General features: G+C 44.1%; 1 protein-coding gene across 1 annotated transcript in view; it reads right to left on the minus strand.

The window, feature by feature from the left end:
* Positions 1-17078, minus strand: part of LOC311107545 (short transient receptor potential channel 3-like) — a gene marked incomplete at both ends in the record, with an annotated part of 70023 nt that overhangs the window by 40841 nt on the left and 12104 nt on the right. Inside the window, 2 exons of the mRNA XM_084150052.1 lie at positions 2341-2505; positions 16077-16262. Coding sequence (XP_084006178.1) covers positions 2341-2505; positions 16077-16262 — 351 coding nt within the window. The remainder of the gene's footprint in view (positions 1-2340; positions 2506-16076; positions 16263-17078) is intronic.

Genomic DNA, 17078 nt, shown 5'->3' on the forward strand with positions numbered 1-17078 from the left:
TGCCACCCCTAAATACAAATGATGCCAGCAATAGTAATGATGTCAACAACCCAGACTGGCATTGTGCCCGCCCACACCACTAACCCATAAAGATGCCCAGCAGTCGCTCTGCTTCTCTCCATTCCTCTTAAAGCCCTCAGTGATTAAAACACACATTCTTAGCCTTGGCTTTATGAGAGGGTAAACAACATCCCTAAAGATAGAAAATGTAACACTTACATTTCATTGGAGCGTTGCGAGAGACTCTCGTTATACTACTGAAACTTAAGACTTATCTATAAACCACCTGGGTAGGGCAGGGTAAGTGAATATAAACAAACAAGCATGCTACACCCTCCTAGACTATTCACCCTCACACTCCTAGACTATTCACCCTCATACTCCTAGACTATTTAGCCTCACACTCCTAGACTACATACCCTCACACTCCTAGACTATTCACCCTCACACTCCTAGACTACTTACCCTCACACTCCTAGACTATTCACCCTCACACTCCTAGACTACTTACCATCACACTCCTAGACTATTTAGCCTCACACTCCTAGACTACTTACCCTCACACTCCTAGACTATTCACCCTCACACTCCTAGACTACTTACCATCACACTCCTAGACTATTTAGCCTCACACTCCTAGACTACTTACCATCACACTCCTAGACTATTCACCCTCACACTCCTAGACTACTTACCATCACACTCCTAGACTATTTAGCCTCACACTCCTAGACTACTTACCCTCACACTCCTAGACTATTCACCCTCACACTCCTAGACTACTTACCCTCACACTCCTAGACTATTTAGCCTCACACTCCTAGACTACTTACCCTCACACTCCTAGACTATTTAGCCTCACACTCCTAGACTACTTACCCTCACACTCCTAGACTATTCACCCTCACACTCCTAGACTACTTACCATCACACTCCTAGACTATTTAGCCTCACACTCCTAGACTACTTACCCTCACACTCCTAGACTATTCACCCTCACACTCCTAGACTACTTACCCTCACACTCCTAGACTATTTAGCCTCACACTCCTAGACTACTTACCCTCACACTCCTAGACTATTTAGCCTCACACTCCTAGACTACTTACCCTCACACTCCTAGACTACTTACCCTCACACTCCTAGACTACTTACCCTCACATTCTTAGACTTATTTACCCTCACACTCCTAGACGTATTTACCCTCACACTCCTAGACTATTTACCCTCACACTCCTAGACTACTTATCCTCACACTCCTATACTTTTTTACCCTCACACTCCTATACTTATTTACCCTCACACTCCTAGACTTATTTACTTTAATCACAGGTGACTGTAAATATCTGTTTTACTTCAAGAGGATGTTTGAGTAATGGACACATATATAATTACTATTTTATATGTAATTCTATGGGCTAGAAACAATACTCGTCATATGCTCTGGTTTGAGTTGAGATAACTGAAAGGGAACACAACTGGTTAATTTTGTCCCAACACAGCCTCCATATTTCACTTTGAAATCTACAGCCTGGTTATGCTCCAGTTGATCTACCTGAGAGGTTTTGAGTGGCAGGAATGATGGCGGTGGGTAGACTCACATGCCAGACTTCTATCTATACTCTCTTGGCAGATATTACTTGTCACATTGCAAAACAATCATCAATCAATCAAATTAACATCAAACACATTTATTTTATAAAGCCCTTTTTACATCAGCAGTTGTCACAAAGTGCAATACAGATACCCAGCCTAAACCCCCAAAGAGCACTGTGCAGAGGCAGTGGTTAGGGAAAACTCCCTAGAAAGGCAGGAACCTAGGAAGAAACCTAGAGGAACCAGGCTCTGAGGGGTGGTCAGTCCTCTTCTGGCTGTGTCGGGTGGAGATTATAGCGGTGAAACTGCCACGTCCGTTTGCGATATTACAACAAAGACGTTACGGCAAACAACGAACACCTCTGACATCATTGTACATCATTTCACGCACGATGGAACAGCAGAGTATGTACTGTGGTTTTTTCTCCACCATGCTCATTTTCTCAAAACAAAAACAATAACACATGTACCTATTGTACATTTCAGCTACAAGGCCAGATCATTCTTCAAGATGTTCAAACGTTCATAGATGACCAGCAGGGTCAAATAATAACCAGAGTGGTTATAGAGGGTGCAACAGTTCAACATCTCAGCGTGCACGTACATACAAGCGTTTGTGCAGTTTATAAACAAACAGACTCCATCAACATTTCTCTGACTACAACTACATTGGAATTCTGACCAAAGTGTTTCAGGCTGGTAAGCGACACTCAGTGGGTATGTCAGTGGACGTGGTACTCTTACCCGACTGCAAGGGGCGAACCAGTAACCCACAGCCAGCATGGGCAGACCCAGGGCCACAGCCACCACCACCAGGCACTTCACAGCGATAGTCTGCTCCCTCAGGTCAGACAGGTTCTCATACCAGATCGTCAGCAGCTGTTGCTGGCAGTTGGGGTGGGCCACGAACTGTGGGGGAGGAGAGAGAAAACAGGAAAGTTAATGCAATCGGGAAGCATCCTGGGGAAGCAGGGATGAGCTATATACTGTATTTATAATAGAGCTAATACAATGGGGAAGCAGTCTAGGGAAGCAAAGAGGTTGAGTGGCAGAGCTGGTTCATCCTCTACACTGCCACTCCGTTTAGTCTGGACAATGAGGATGAAAACCCAGTTCTGAATCTATTCTGTAGGCACCAGGTGGACACCAGACAAAAGGGGACTGCTGAGTGGAGGCACCAGTCATTGGTTGGTCATTTGCATTTTGAGTGGGCCTATAGTTTGTGTATGTGTGTGTGTGTGTGTGTGTGTGTGTGTGTGTGTGTGTGTGTGTGTGTGTGTGTGTGTGTGTGTGTGTGTCTGTGTGTGTCTGTGTGTGTGTGTGGGTGTGGGAGCGAGAGAGAGAGAGTCTAATTTAATCACATTAACAGGCTTGATCAAATCTGGGGAAATGAATTACGCTCTCGTCAGCGGTGGCTGGTGTGGGGAGATTTGGGTAGGTGGTGTTCCCTGTCTGAGTAATGGAAGTTTTCAATCAAAAGCCACTGAGCCATTAATGAACTGAACAGTTCTCTCTGTGGGTTTTCTTGACACTGTCTGCCAGCCCAGTCAATCCACAATCATTTTATAATAGCAAATGTTTGGTTATTTGCTCTGTAAAGACCAAATACTACAAGATAAGAACATTAACCAGTATCAAAGGAGTGTAAAAAGTTTGGGTTCCCATGTTCATTCTGAAATGGGAACAAACAGACATGAAATTCCAATTGAAGAAAATAAAAATGGACGGGAGTGGGGGCCGTTTCCTGGGATTGACCCTCAAACTGGGATTTAAATGGGATTGACCATCAAGCTGTTGCTCCCAAGTACTTTGAGAATAACTTGGTCAAGTTCATTGATTGGTTTGAGATACAGACACATGAATTCTGGGTCAGAGAGAGATGCATTGCCACCTGTAGCAAGAAACAAGTTCCATCCTCAAGTGTGCAATGTGTTCTGAATGGAACCCACTAGGTTAATGAATAACACACCTCTGTGCCTTTGGGTTTTTAATGTCAAGGTTGTGCTACCTCGGCTCCCCCTTTTTGCTACAAGGTTAGCAACGACTAAATTGGAAAATATGGCCAACTAATTATGCTGTTGAATGAACAATCGAGGCGAAGCCAGAACGGCTATGAATAAGGAGCAGCGAGTCTATTATTATCGATTCTTTGGAGAGGGAGAGCCGTGTGGCGTTGGGATGATTTGTCAGTGTACAAAAAATCCTGGGACAAGAACGAGATGCAGAAGAGTTGAGGTGAACATTAACCTGGCAGTAACAGGATAAGGACATTTTAATACACTTCATGTGAGAAAACCCGGGCAAAAGTCAATAGGTAGAAACTCAATGTCTGTCAGGGGTTGGTGTTCAAAACTCAATGTCTGTCAGGGGTAGCTAGCTAGGTGTTCAAAAGCTCTAATGGTGCTTTGGGTCATCCTGAAAGATGTCACATTGCCTTACAGTTTTTCAAAAGCTTTTAAAAGCTATTTATTATGATGTAATGGTATTTTATACAATTTTATAAGGCCCCAACTAATGATTCAACTTGCTATGCAACTTCCTTTTGATTGAATTTATTTTATGCATTATCTAACTTTGCGAATCCCATTTTACAAGCTAACTATAATGGCATGTTTTTTGTTTCAGTTGTCTGAAGTACCAACTAAAGATTCAACTTGCTGTACAACTCTGTTTTCAGTTAATACTTAAAATATATATATATTTTGTATGATTAATTTAACCTTGTGAGTCACATTGACATGCAAATCTCAGCATCATTAACATAGCAAGTGGCTAATCAAATGGCTAACCGGACTATTTGCATTGACTCTGTACCAGTATTCCCTGTATATAGCCTCGTTATTGTTATTTTATTGTTGCTCTTTTATTTTTTACTTTAGTTTATTTAGTAAACATTTTTGTTAACTCTTATTTATCTTAACTCTTATTGTATGAAAAATACAAAAATAATGTATGCACTCACTAACTGTAAGTCGCTCTGGATAAGAGCGTCTGCTAAATGACTAAAATGTAAATGTAATATGAATTACCCTAGATGACAGGTTGTTTATAAGCCCCACGCAGCCATGTTGGTACTCCTCCATTGTAAAAAAAGATTTGGGACGATATAGAAATACATTTATTAATGTCTACATTCGTTTTTGGCAAGTATATTATATTACAGACACCTTAAATGCATACTTTTAAATTATATTAAGTGAACTGAACATGGAAATAAAAATAATAAAAAATAAATCCTTAAAATATATATTTTTAGAGAGTAATAATGTTACTGTAATACATATAATTTTGTCCGTGAAAGATTTTAGTGAAATACTGTAGAATTTCATTAATTCCTATGGAGGACTGCTCCTACTGGGGAGTACCAATATGGTTGACCGGTGGCTTCAAAGTCTCTCACTGGCCATTACATAGCATAAGCAATCCAGGGTTTATACACATCATTTTACTTTAAAAGCGCCCATCAGAGGGAAATGCCGCCCCTATTTCGATGTCATTCTTGTTTAGGTTCCACCTCTGAAGAATGACGCAGGCTACTTATACATATTCACGAATTAGGGAGGGAAAGAACGTCATAATGATTTCCACGTGGAGTGATCGAGAAATATTAGCCAGCTGGCTAGGCTGGTTCTGCTGGAGTTGACATTAGCATAATAGGGAAAACTTCACCACAGATGGAAACCAGTATCTTTAACTTCACCACAGATGAAAACCAGTATCTTTGACTTCACCACAGATGGAAACCAGTATCTTTAACTTCACCACAGATGGAAACCAGTATCTTTAACTTCACCACAGATGGAAACCAGTATCTTTGACTTCACCACAGATGGAAAACAGTATCTTTGACTTCACCACAGATGGAAACCAGTATCTTTGACTTCACCACAGATGGAAACCAGTATCTTTGACTTCACCACAGATGGAAACCAGTATCTTTGACTTCACCACATATGGAAACCAGTATCTTTGACTTCACCACATATGGAAACCAGTATCTTTGACTTCACCATAGATGGAAAACAGTATCTTTGACTTCACCACAGATGGAAACAAGTATCTTTGACTTCACCACAGATGAAAACCAGTATATTTGACTTCACCACAGATGGAAACCAGTATCTTTAACTTCACCACAGATGGAAACCAGTATCTTTGACTTCACCACATATGGAAAACAGTATCTTTGACTTCACCACAGATGGAAAACAGTATCTTTGACTTCACCATATATTGTTATCTCCAAAGTTTTGGTATCTTCCATAAGAGACATGCGTTTTTCTACATTATAATGGACACAGTGAAACCTTTGGTAGGTAGGCTGCGTGCAGGCTTCTGCTGCATTACAGCAAAGCTAAGTCAGCCGTGCTCATGGTTCTCACAGGGGAAGTGAAATGATAGGCTACAATTACTTTGCTCATGATGCATGTCGGAAATGACACCCTGAGTGCATCAGACACAAAACACCAATACAAATGTTACAACAGCACAGCAAAATAGATAAACAAGTTCCTTGAATGTTCTTTTGCAGGTGCCTGATCATTATAGGACAGACACTTGTGGTTTAGCTACACCAATCAAAGCAATAAAGCTTGTAGTGAAGTAAGACTTTAGTGGTCAAAACCATTCATCTTGGGGCAACGGGGGAGCATGGTTGCAAAATGCAATCATATCACGCAATTATACCATTTATAAAATGTATATATTTATATATACTACCAGTCAAAAGTATGAACACACCTACTAATTCCAGGGTTTTTCTTTATTTTTACTATTTTTTACATTGTAGAATAATAGTGAAGACATCAAAACTATGAAATAACACATGTGGAATAATTTTTACTCTGCTTCGTTGGGAAGGGCACGTAAGCAAGCATTTCACAGTAAAGTTTACAACTATAGAACTGTTGTATTAGGTGTGACAAATATGTGACATATACAAATACAATTTCATTTGATTAAGCCCCAAAATCACAGTGGTGGTACAAAGGCATCTGTCACAGAGATTAGTAATACATAATCTGTAGTCTACAACAACATTTTCCTGGATAAAATAGATCTTTACAGTGAGGGAAAAAAGTATTTGATCCCCTGCTGATTTTGTACGTTTGCCCACTGACAAAGACATGATCAGTCTATAATTTTTATGGTAGGTTTATTTGAACAGTGAGAGACAGAATAACAACAGAAAAATCCAGAAAAACGCATGTCAAAAATGTTATAAATTGATTTACATTTTAATGAGGGAAATAAGTATTTGACCCCTGTGCAAAACATGACTTAGTACTTGGTGGCAAAACCCTTGTTAGCAATCACAGAGGTCAGACGTTTCTTGTAGTTGGCCACCAGGTTTGCACACATCTCAGGAGGGATTTTGTCCCACTCCTCTTTGCAGATCTTCTCCAAGTCATTAAGGTTTCGAGGCTGACGTTTGGCAACTCGAATCTTCAGCTCCCTCCACAGATTTTCTATGGGATTAAGGTCTGGAGACTGGTTAGGCCACTCCAGGACCTTAAAGTGCTTCTTCTTGAGCCACTCCTTTGTTGCCTTGGCCGTGTGTTTTGGATCATTGTCATGCTGGAATACCCATCCACAACCCATTTTCAATGCCCTGGCTGAGGGAAGGAGGTTCTCACCCAAGATTTGATGGTACATGGCACTGTCCATCGTCCCTTTGATGCGGTGAAGTTGTCCTGTCCCCTTAGCAGAAAAACATCCCCAAAGCATAATGTTTCCACCTCCATGTTTGACGGTGGGGATGGTGTTCTTGGGGTCATAGGCAGCATTCCTCCTCCTCCAAACACGGCGAGTTGAGTTGATGCCAAAGAGCTCGATTTTGGTCTCATCTGACCACAACACTTTCACCCAGTTCTCCTCTGAATAATTCAGATGTTAATTGGCAAACTTCAGATGGGCCTGTATATGTGCTTTCTCGAGCAGGGGGACCTTGTGGGCGCTGCAGGATTTCAGTCCTTCACGGCGTAGTGTGTTACCAATTGTTTTCTTGGTGACTATGGTCCCAGCTGCCTTGAGATCATTGACAAGATCCTCCCGTGTAGTTCTGGGCTGATTCCTCACCGTTCTCACGATCATTGCAACTCCACGAGGTGAGATCTTGCATGGAGCCCCAGGTCGAGGGAGATTGACAGTTATTTTGTGTTTCTTCCATTTGTGAATAATCGCACCAACTGTTGTCACCTTCTCACCAAGCTGCTTGGCGATGGTCTTGTAGCCCATTCCAGCCTTGTGTAGGTCTACAATCTTGTCCCTGACATCCTTGGAGAGCTCTTTGGTCTTGGCCATGGTGGAGAGTTTGGAATCTGTTTGATTGATTGTTTCTGTGGACAGGTGTCTTTTATACAGGTAACAAGCTGAGATTAGGAGCGCTCCATTTAAGAGTGTACTCCTAATCCCAGCTCGTTACCTGTATAAAAGACACCTAGGAGCCAGAAATCTTTCTGATTGAGAGGGGGTCAAATACTTATTTCCCTCACTAAAATGCAAATCAATTTATAACATTTTTGACATGCGTTTTTCTGGATCTTTTTGTTGTTATTCTGTCTCTCACTGTTCAAATAAACCTACCATTAAAATTATAGACTGATCATTTCTTTGTCCGTGGGCAAACGTACAAAATCAGCAGGGGATCAAATACTTTTTTCCCCTCACTGTATGTGTTCAATCCTGGGGAGGTCAATCAGAGCATTATATCTGCGGTCATGGCACAGCTAGGTCACATCCTGGAGAGGTCAATCGGGGCATTCTATATGTGGTCATGGCACAGCTAGGTCACATCCTGGAGAGGTCAATCAGGGCATTCTATATGTGGTCATGGCACAGCTAGGTCACATCCTGGGGAGGTCAATCAGGGCATTCTATCTGTGGTCATGTGGCACAGCTAGGTCACATCATGGAGAGGTCAATCAGGGCATTCTATCTGTGGTCATGGCACAGCTAGGTCACATCCTGGAGATGTCAATCAGGGCATTCTATCTGTGGTCATGGCACAGCTAGGTCACATCCTGGAGAAGTCAATCAGGGCATTCTATATGTGGTCATGGCACAGCTAGGTCACATCCTGGAGAGGTCAATCAGGGCATTCTATCTGTGGTCATGGCACAGCTAGGTCACATCCTGGAGAGGTCAATCAGGGCATTCTATCTGTGGTCATGGCACAGCTAGGTCACATCCTGGAGAGGTCAATCAGGGCATTCTATCTGTGGTCATGGCACAGCTAGGTCACATCCTGGAGATGTCAATCAGGGCATTCTATCTGTGGTCATGGCACAGCTAGGTCACATCCTGGAGAGGTCAATCAGGGCATTCTATCTGTGGTCATGGCAAAGCTAGGTCACATCCTGGGGATGTCAATCAGGGCATTCTATCTGTGGTCATGGCACAGCTAGGTCACATCCTGGAGAGGTCAATCAGGGCATTCTATCTGTGGTCATGGCACAGCTAGGTCACACCATGGAGAGGTCAATCAGGGCATTCTATCTGTGGTCATGGCACAGCTAGGTCACATCCCGGAGAGGTCAATCAGGGCATTCTATCTGTGGTCATGGCACAGCTAGGTCACATAATGGAGAGGTCAATCAGGGCATTCTATCTGTGGTCATGGCACAGCTAGGTCACATCCTGGAGAGGTCAATCAGGGCATTCTATCTGTGGTCATGGCACAGCTAGGTCACATAATGGAGAGGTCAATCAGGGCATTCTATCTGTGGTCATGGCACAGCTAGGTCACATCCTGGAGAGGTCAATCAGGGCATTCTATCTGTGGTCATGGCAAAGCTAGGTCACATCCTGGGGATGTCAATCAGGGCATTATATCTGTGGTCATGGCACAGCTGGGTCACATCCTGGAGAGGTCAATCAGGGCATTCTATCTGTGGTCATGGCACAGCTAGGTCACATCCTGGGGAGGTCAATCAGGGCATTCTATCTGTGGTCATTTCCCCCTTCTGATAACCAGGTGGCGAATCGCATCTCTGCATGTCTGGCAGACATATCAGTATGGATGACGGATCACCACCTCAAGCTGAACCCTGGCAAGACGGAGCTGCTCTTCCTCCCGGGGAAGGACTGCCCGTTCCATGATCTCGCCATCACGGTTGACAACTCCGTTGTGTCCTCCTCCCAGAGTGCGAAGAGCCTTGGCGTGACCCTGGACAACACCCTGTCGTTCTCCGCTAACATCAAGGCGGTGACCCGCTCCTGCAGGTTCATGCTCTACAACATTCGGAGAGTACGACCCTGCCTTACACAGGAAGCGGCACAGGTCCTAATCCAGGCACTTGTCATCTCCCGTCTGGATTACTGCAACTCGCTGTTGGCTGGCCTCCCTGCCTGTGCCATTAAACCCCTACAACTCATCCAGAATGCCGCAGCCCGTCTGGTGTTCAACCTTCCCAAGTTCTCTCACGTCACCCCCCTCCTCCGCACACTCCACTGGCTTCCAGTTGAAGCTCGCATCCGTTACAAGACCATGGTGCTTGCCTATGGAGCAGCGAGGGGAACGGCACCTCTGTACCTTCGGGCTCTGATCAGTCCCTACACCCAAACGAGAGCATTGCGTTCATCTACCTCTGGCCTGCTGGCTCCCCTTCCTCTGTGGAAGCATAGTTCCCGCTCAGCCCAGTCAAAACTGTTCGCTGCTCTGGCACCCCAATGGTGGAACAAGCTCCCTCACGACGCCAGGACAGCGGAGTCACTCACCACCTTCCGGAGACATTTGAAACCCCACCTCTTTAAGGAATACCTGGGATAGGATAAAGTAATCCTTCTACCCCCCCCCCAAAAAAAATTGTAAAGTGGTTATCCCACTGGCTATAGGGTAAATGCACCAATTTGTGAGTCGCTCTGGATAAGAGCGCCTGCTAAATGACGTAAATGTGCCCTTGAGCAAGGCACTTAACCCTAATTGCTCCTGTAAGTCGCTCTGGTTAAGAGCGTCTGCTAAATGACTAAAATGTAAATGTAAATGTCATGGCACAGCTAGGTCACATCCTGGAGAGGTCAATCAGGGCATTCTATCTGTGGTCATGGCACAGCTAGGTCACATCCTGGGGAGGTGGATCCAGATGACTCAATGTTCCTGAGGGGAAAGGTGGCACAAACAATCAGGATTCCACTCCATGTGTTACCCCTCAGAGTGTGAAGAGCACCAGCTCCAGTTCGCATCTCTGCTGCAGATGAGGAAAATGTCATTTGGGGGTTTGCGAAATAGCAAAGCTCTCCCTCAGGCTGGATCCATTGACAATAGGGAGAGAGGGTGTTGCTCAAAAATGTATTTCTCAAGTGGCAGCCTGAGGCTGAGATACACTGTAAATGCACAACACTGATTATGGGATTTGGCACTACCTCAAATGCCTCCTTATCATTCTGATTTGGTGTTAAGCACCAAATAGGAATTCCACTCAGTAGCTTAAAGAGATTCTCTGGTACTTTTGTATGCTTTTTAGCCAGTAGTTCTGGAAAGTAGCGCTCATGAGCCAAAAGTGGTCCCCGAAAATCACATACACTATACAAAAGTTAATGGAAACCCTTTCAAATTAGTGGATTCGGCTATTTCAGCCACACCCATTGCTGACAGGTGTATAAAATCGAGCACACAGCCATGCAATCTCCATAGACAAACATTGGCAGTAGAATGGCCTTACTGAAGAGCTCAGTGACTTTCAACGTGGCGCTGTCATAGGTTGCCACCTTTCCAACAAGTCAGTTCATCAGATTTCTGCCCTGTTAGAGCTGCCCCGGTCAACTGTAAGTGCTGTTATTGTGAAGTGGAAACGTCTAGGAGCAACAACGGCTCAGCCGCGAAGTGGTAGACCACACAAGCTCACAGAATGGGCCAATCTAGTGCTGAAGTGCGTACCGTGTAAAAATCGTCTGTTCTCGGGTTGCAACGCTCACTACCGAGTTCCAAACTGCCTCTGGATGCAATGTCAACACAAAAAGTGTTCATCGGGAGCTTCATGAAATGGGTTTCCATGGCCGAGCAGCCGCACACAAGCCTAAGACCACCATGCGCAATGCCAAGCGTCGGCTGGAGTATTGTAAAGCTCATTGCCATTGGACTCTGCAGCAGTGGAAACACGTTCTCTGGAGTGATGAATCACGCTTCACCATCTGGCAGTCCAATGGATGAATCTGGGTTTGGCGGACGCCAGGAGAACGCTACCTGTCCCAATGCATAGTGCCAACTGTAAAGTTTGGTGGAGGAGGAATAATGGTCTGAGGCTGTTTTTCATGGTTCGGGCTCGGCCGCTTAGTTCCAGTGAAGATAAATCTTAACGCTCCAGCATAGAATGACATTCTAGACGATTTTATACTTCCAACTTTGTGGCAACAGTTTGGGGAAGGCCCTTTGCTGTTTCAGCATGCCAATGCCCCCGTGCACAAAGCGAGGTCCATCCAGAAATGGTTTGTCGAGATCGGTGTGGAAGAACTTGACTGGCCTGTACAGAGCACTAACCTCAACCACATCGAACACCTTTGGGATGAATTGGAACGCCGACTGCGAGCCAGGCCTAATCGCCCAACATCAGTGCCCGACCTCACTAATGCTCTTGTGGCTGAATGGAAGCAAGTCCCCGCAGCAATGTTCCAACATCTAGTGGAAAGCCTTCCCAGAAGAGTGTAGGCTGTTATAGCAGCAAAGGGGGGCCCGACTCCATATTAATGCCCATAATTTTGGAATGAGATGTTCGACGAGCGGGTGTCTACATACTTTCGGTCATGTAGTGTATGTGCAGATATGTGCACCACGTTATTGCGCTCACTCGCTCGGCTGTGTGTGCATCTTGCTAGCTGTCACTCAAATGGTAAGGGGCTGAAGCTCCTTGGCTAGAACTCGAATTGCTACAGGGCTGGCCCACGTGGGGGGAAATGTAGGGAAAATGGCTTAACACAGCTTCCAGAAAATCAGTCGTTTTTAAACTAGGAATTTTGTGGTTAATTGAGGGAAGACATTAATTCTGCTCATAGATTATGCATGTATGAACTACACATTGACCAAAGTGGGAGGTTTAAAAAATACTTAGTAGTCGCCAAAGTTCTGGAGCATGTCTTTAATAAATTATGCTTTCTTGGCCGGGGCCCTTAAGTATCAAGCCTCTCAGAGTAGGAGTGCTGATTCAGTGTCAGTTTTGAATAAGATTACATGGACATGGGGTCCTGATCCCAGATCAGCACTCTTACTCTGAGACACTTGATACATATGGCCCTAGGCTTACTTGAAAAGTACATGTAAATCTCATTGGGACTTCTCTGGTATAATAAAGGATACAAAACAATAATATCAACAAAAAAACTCAACCGTATTAATGTTTTATTATCCTTTTCTTTTTTTTATAATAACAGTACAGGGCCAAATCAGATTGAGGCCTCCTCTGAGTTTCATACCATGATATCTGAACCACCACTTGGTGGCAAGGAGACGACATCCTTTACCATGGTGGAGGAGGAGACAACATCCTTTACCATGGTGGAGGAGGAGACAACATCCTTTCCCATGGAGGAGGAGGAGGAGACAACCTCCTTTAACATGGAGGAGACAACCTCCTTTAACATGAAGGAGGAGACAATCTCCTTTACCATGGAGGAGGATGAGACAAACTCCTTTACCATGGAGGAGGATGAGACAACCTCCTTTACCATGGAGGAGGAGGAGACAACCTCCCTTACCATGGTGGAGGAGGAAACAACATCCTTTACCATGGTGGAGGAGGAGACAATCTCCTTTGCCATGGTGGAGGAGGAAACAACATCCTTTACCATGGTGGAGGAGGAGACAACCTCCCTTACCATGGTGGAGGAGGAAACAACATCCTTTACCATGGTGGAGGAGGAGACAATCTCCTTTGCCATGGTGGAGGAGGAGACAACATCCTTTACCATGGTGGAGACAAAATCCTTTACCATGGAGGAGGAGGAGACAATCTCCTTTAACATGAAGGAGGAGACAATCTCCTTTACCATGGTGGAGGAGACAAAATCCTTTACCATCGTGGAGGAGGAGTCAACATCCTTTACCATGGAGGAGGAGGAGACAACAACCTTTACCATGGAGGAGGAGACAACATCCTTTACCATGGTGGAGGAGGAGACAACCTCCTTTACCATGGTGGAGGAGGAGACAACATCCTTTACCATGGTGGAGGAGGAGACAACCTCCTTTACCATGGTGGAGGAGGAGACAACATCCTTTACCATGGTGGAGGAGGAGACAATCTCCTTTACCATGGTGGAGGAGGAGACAACATCCTTTACCATGGTGGAGGAGGAGACAACATCCTTTACCATGGAGGAGGAGACAACCTCCTTTACCATGGTGGAGGAGGAGACAACATCCTTTACCATGGAGGAGGAGACAACCTCCTTTACCATGGTGGAGGAGGAGACAACATCCTTTACCATGGTGGAGGAGGAGACAACATCCTTTACCATTGTGGCCACAGCTGCCAATTAATCAATCACATTAATGTCGGTTTCAATTCCATCAGGCATTTACACCTCAATGAACCTCACACATTATGGCAAGAAGAAGGCTTTAGTGAGGTTTTAATTATTGTCAAAATCTAATCTTTTAAAATTGCAGTGTATGATGGCCCCTTTATGCAGGGAGCACTGCACTTTTATCCATGCCCTGTAACTGTTAACTTGATTAACATCACATCACCGGACGACCTTGAGCGCAGGAAATCCCACCGAGTAGGCAAAGCTCACCCAGTCCTATGATTAATAATACTGTACTAAGAAGTTGACTGGCTGGCTGTCTGGCTGACACATAACATACATGTGACTGGCTGTCTGGCTGACACATAACATACATGTGACTGGCTGTCTGACTGGCACATAACATACATGTGACTGGCTGGCTGGCTGGCTGACACATAACATACATGTGACTGGCTGGCTGGCTGACTGGCACATAACATACATGTGACTGGCTGGCTGTCTGACTGGCACATAACATACATGTGACTGGCTGGCTGTCTGACTGGCACATAACATACATGTGACTGGCTGGCTGGCTGACTGGCACATAACATACATGTGACTGTCTGGCTGTCTGGCTGACACATAACATACATGTGACTGACTGGCTGTCTGACTGGCACATAACATACATGTGAAAGCTGGCTGGCTGACACATAACATACATGTGACTGGCTGGCTGTCTGACTGGCACATAACATACATGTGACTGGATGGCTGGCTGACACATAACATACATGTGACTGGCTGGCTGGCTGACTGGCACATAACATACATGTGACTGGCTGGCTGTCTGGCTGACACATAACATACATGTGACTGGCTGTCTGGCTGACACATAACATACATGTGTCTGGCTGTCTGGCTGACACATAACATACATGTGACTGGCTGTCTGGCTGACACATAACATACATGTGACTGGCTGTCTGGCTGACACATAACATACATGTGACTGGCTGGCTGTCTGGCTGACACATAACATACATGTGACTGGCTGGCTGTCTGACTGGCACATAACATACATGTGACTGGCTGGCTGTCTGGCTGACACATAACATACATGTGACTGGCTGTCTGGCTGACACATAACATACATGTGACTGGCTGGCTGTCTGGTACTTTACATGTGTTTTTCGTTGGTTCTTTATTACTTATTTTTTATTGTATCTTTTGGATAATCGGTGCTGTCATACACTGGATTTACTTGCTACTATAATCATATACATTCAATATGTTGATTTTAGCTTGGTTGACATATTGCTGTGTTACTTCTAGACACTCTGAACAGGAAGGTTATGTTTAGTCATTAGTTTAACCTTGAGGTACAGCACAGTGGTTTCCACTACAACATATTGTAGTTCTGGCAAAAAACAAAAGCACCCAGAATTGAAGCAATGAAAATGTCTGACTGTTGCAAAAAGTGTAGTGCCAAAATGTTGACACAAAATGGATGGATACTGTAGATAGTGTCACAAAAGAAGTCGTGTTGAGTTGGAAGGGGTGATTGTTTTTTGCTAGGATGAATGTTTGGCAGGTGAATATTGTAGGCAGGGCAGGTGGAGATGGGTAGAAGAGGGATGCAGGTCTGGTACACAGGCACGTAGCAATGGAGGCACTTTGATGTAAAGAGGCATGTTCTGGGAATCGTTTTGAATGAATTACTGTATATTCTAGATACTAGAAATAACTTACAAGATTGAGAGATCAGAGAGATAAGAAAGAATTGCAGTGCTGTTTTGCAGCTAGAAAATGAAGCCCTATAAAGGTGTTGCGGTGTGATGTGATTCCAAGCAAATGGCTAGTTTTTTGTTCGCTTCACTTCTACAGGACACCCTGGATATGTTCACCATTCAATCAATAAGAGATCACCAGTCAGAGAGAGTTTACATGGGAAGAGTTCATCCCTGTTGAAGTATTGAGAAGTCAACGACAGGTCCAGGCCTGAGGATAGATAAAGGAAACTGTTAGCTACTAACCTTTTTCACCTCGTACTTGATGGCCAGTTTGACCCTGCTCAGGAGAGAGCGAAGGCCCTGTCCCGCCTCCTTCTCGGCAGTAACATCTCCATTCAAAATGGCTTCCACTTCCTCTGTATCCCGGCAGAGGTCCAGCACTCCCACTACAAAGTCCTTACACTGCATAGACAGCTTGCGATAGTCATTCTGGACAGAGAGAGAGAAAACACAGGTTAGTGTCAAGTCAGCTACCGTAGACAGGGAAGGGCAAGCTCGTCGGCGTAAATCTCATTTACAAAGGTAACGTGACACGAACAGAATATAAACTTAGTGATATTTCTTCAGCAAACATTCTGTTATAAAATATATAAAGTATTAGTGAAAAAACAACGTATTTTTCTCTGAAAACACTTTTAGCATTTCTGAGTAAGTGATGGGTTCAATAGTGATGACCCAATGGGGATATCTGTGTGTAATGACCTCGACATCAGCTGAACTCAAGAGCGGTGTTGTATATCCACATTACATACAATTGTATTATTACTTAAGTAGGAAAATCTGAAATACATTTACATCTTAATACTGGGCAGGATAATAATAAAGATTACAATAGCTTGGAAATGAATCCCCCAAAACTAAAATGTTCATATAAATGTGGTGTTAATCCTACAATGTGAAATGTATTTTAACCCAAGCCCTATTTTCACAGGATTACTGTCACTGTAGGGGGAGGTAAGGTAATGTAATTGTTATCTGAGCGCATCTGCAATTTTATTCCTGTGGATGCAGTTATGTTGGTAATTTCAGCATTCCTCAAAAAGGCATACATTAACTCCAACAAACCTGTGGGCCCTCTAATACTATAGTCCTTTGTGAAAAGGCATCTCAGTGTTTTGATAAAATGACTGTACTTGCCAGGTGACAAGATTGACTGTATTCAGCACAGTATTATAAAAGTATTTAATATAATTTTCTCCAAATTTACAGTAAGTATACAGTCGATATTCACGATACTGACCTCAG

The sequence above is a fragment of the Coregonus lavaretus genome (assembly GCF_964263955.1).
Source record: "Coregonus lavaretus genome assembly, chromosome: 32".
In the NCBI taxonomy this organism is placed as follows: Eukaryota; Metazoa; Chordata; class Actinopteri; order Salmoniformes; family Salmonidae; genus Coregonus; species Coregonus lavaretus.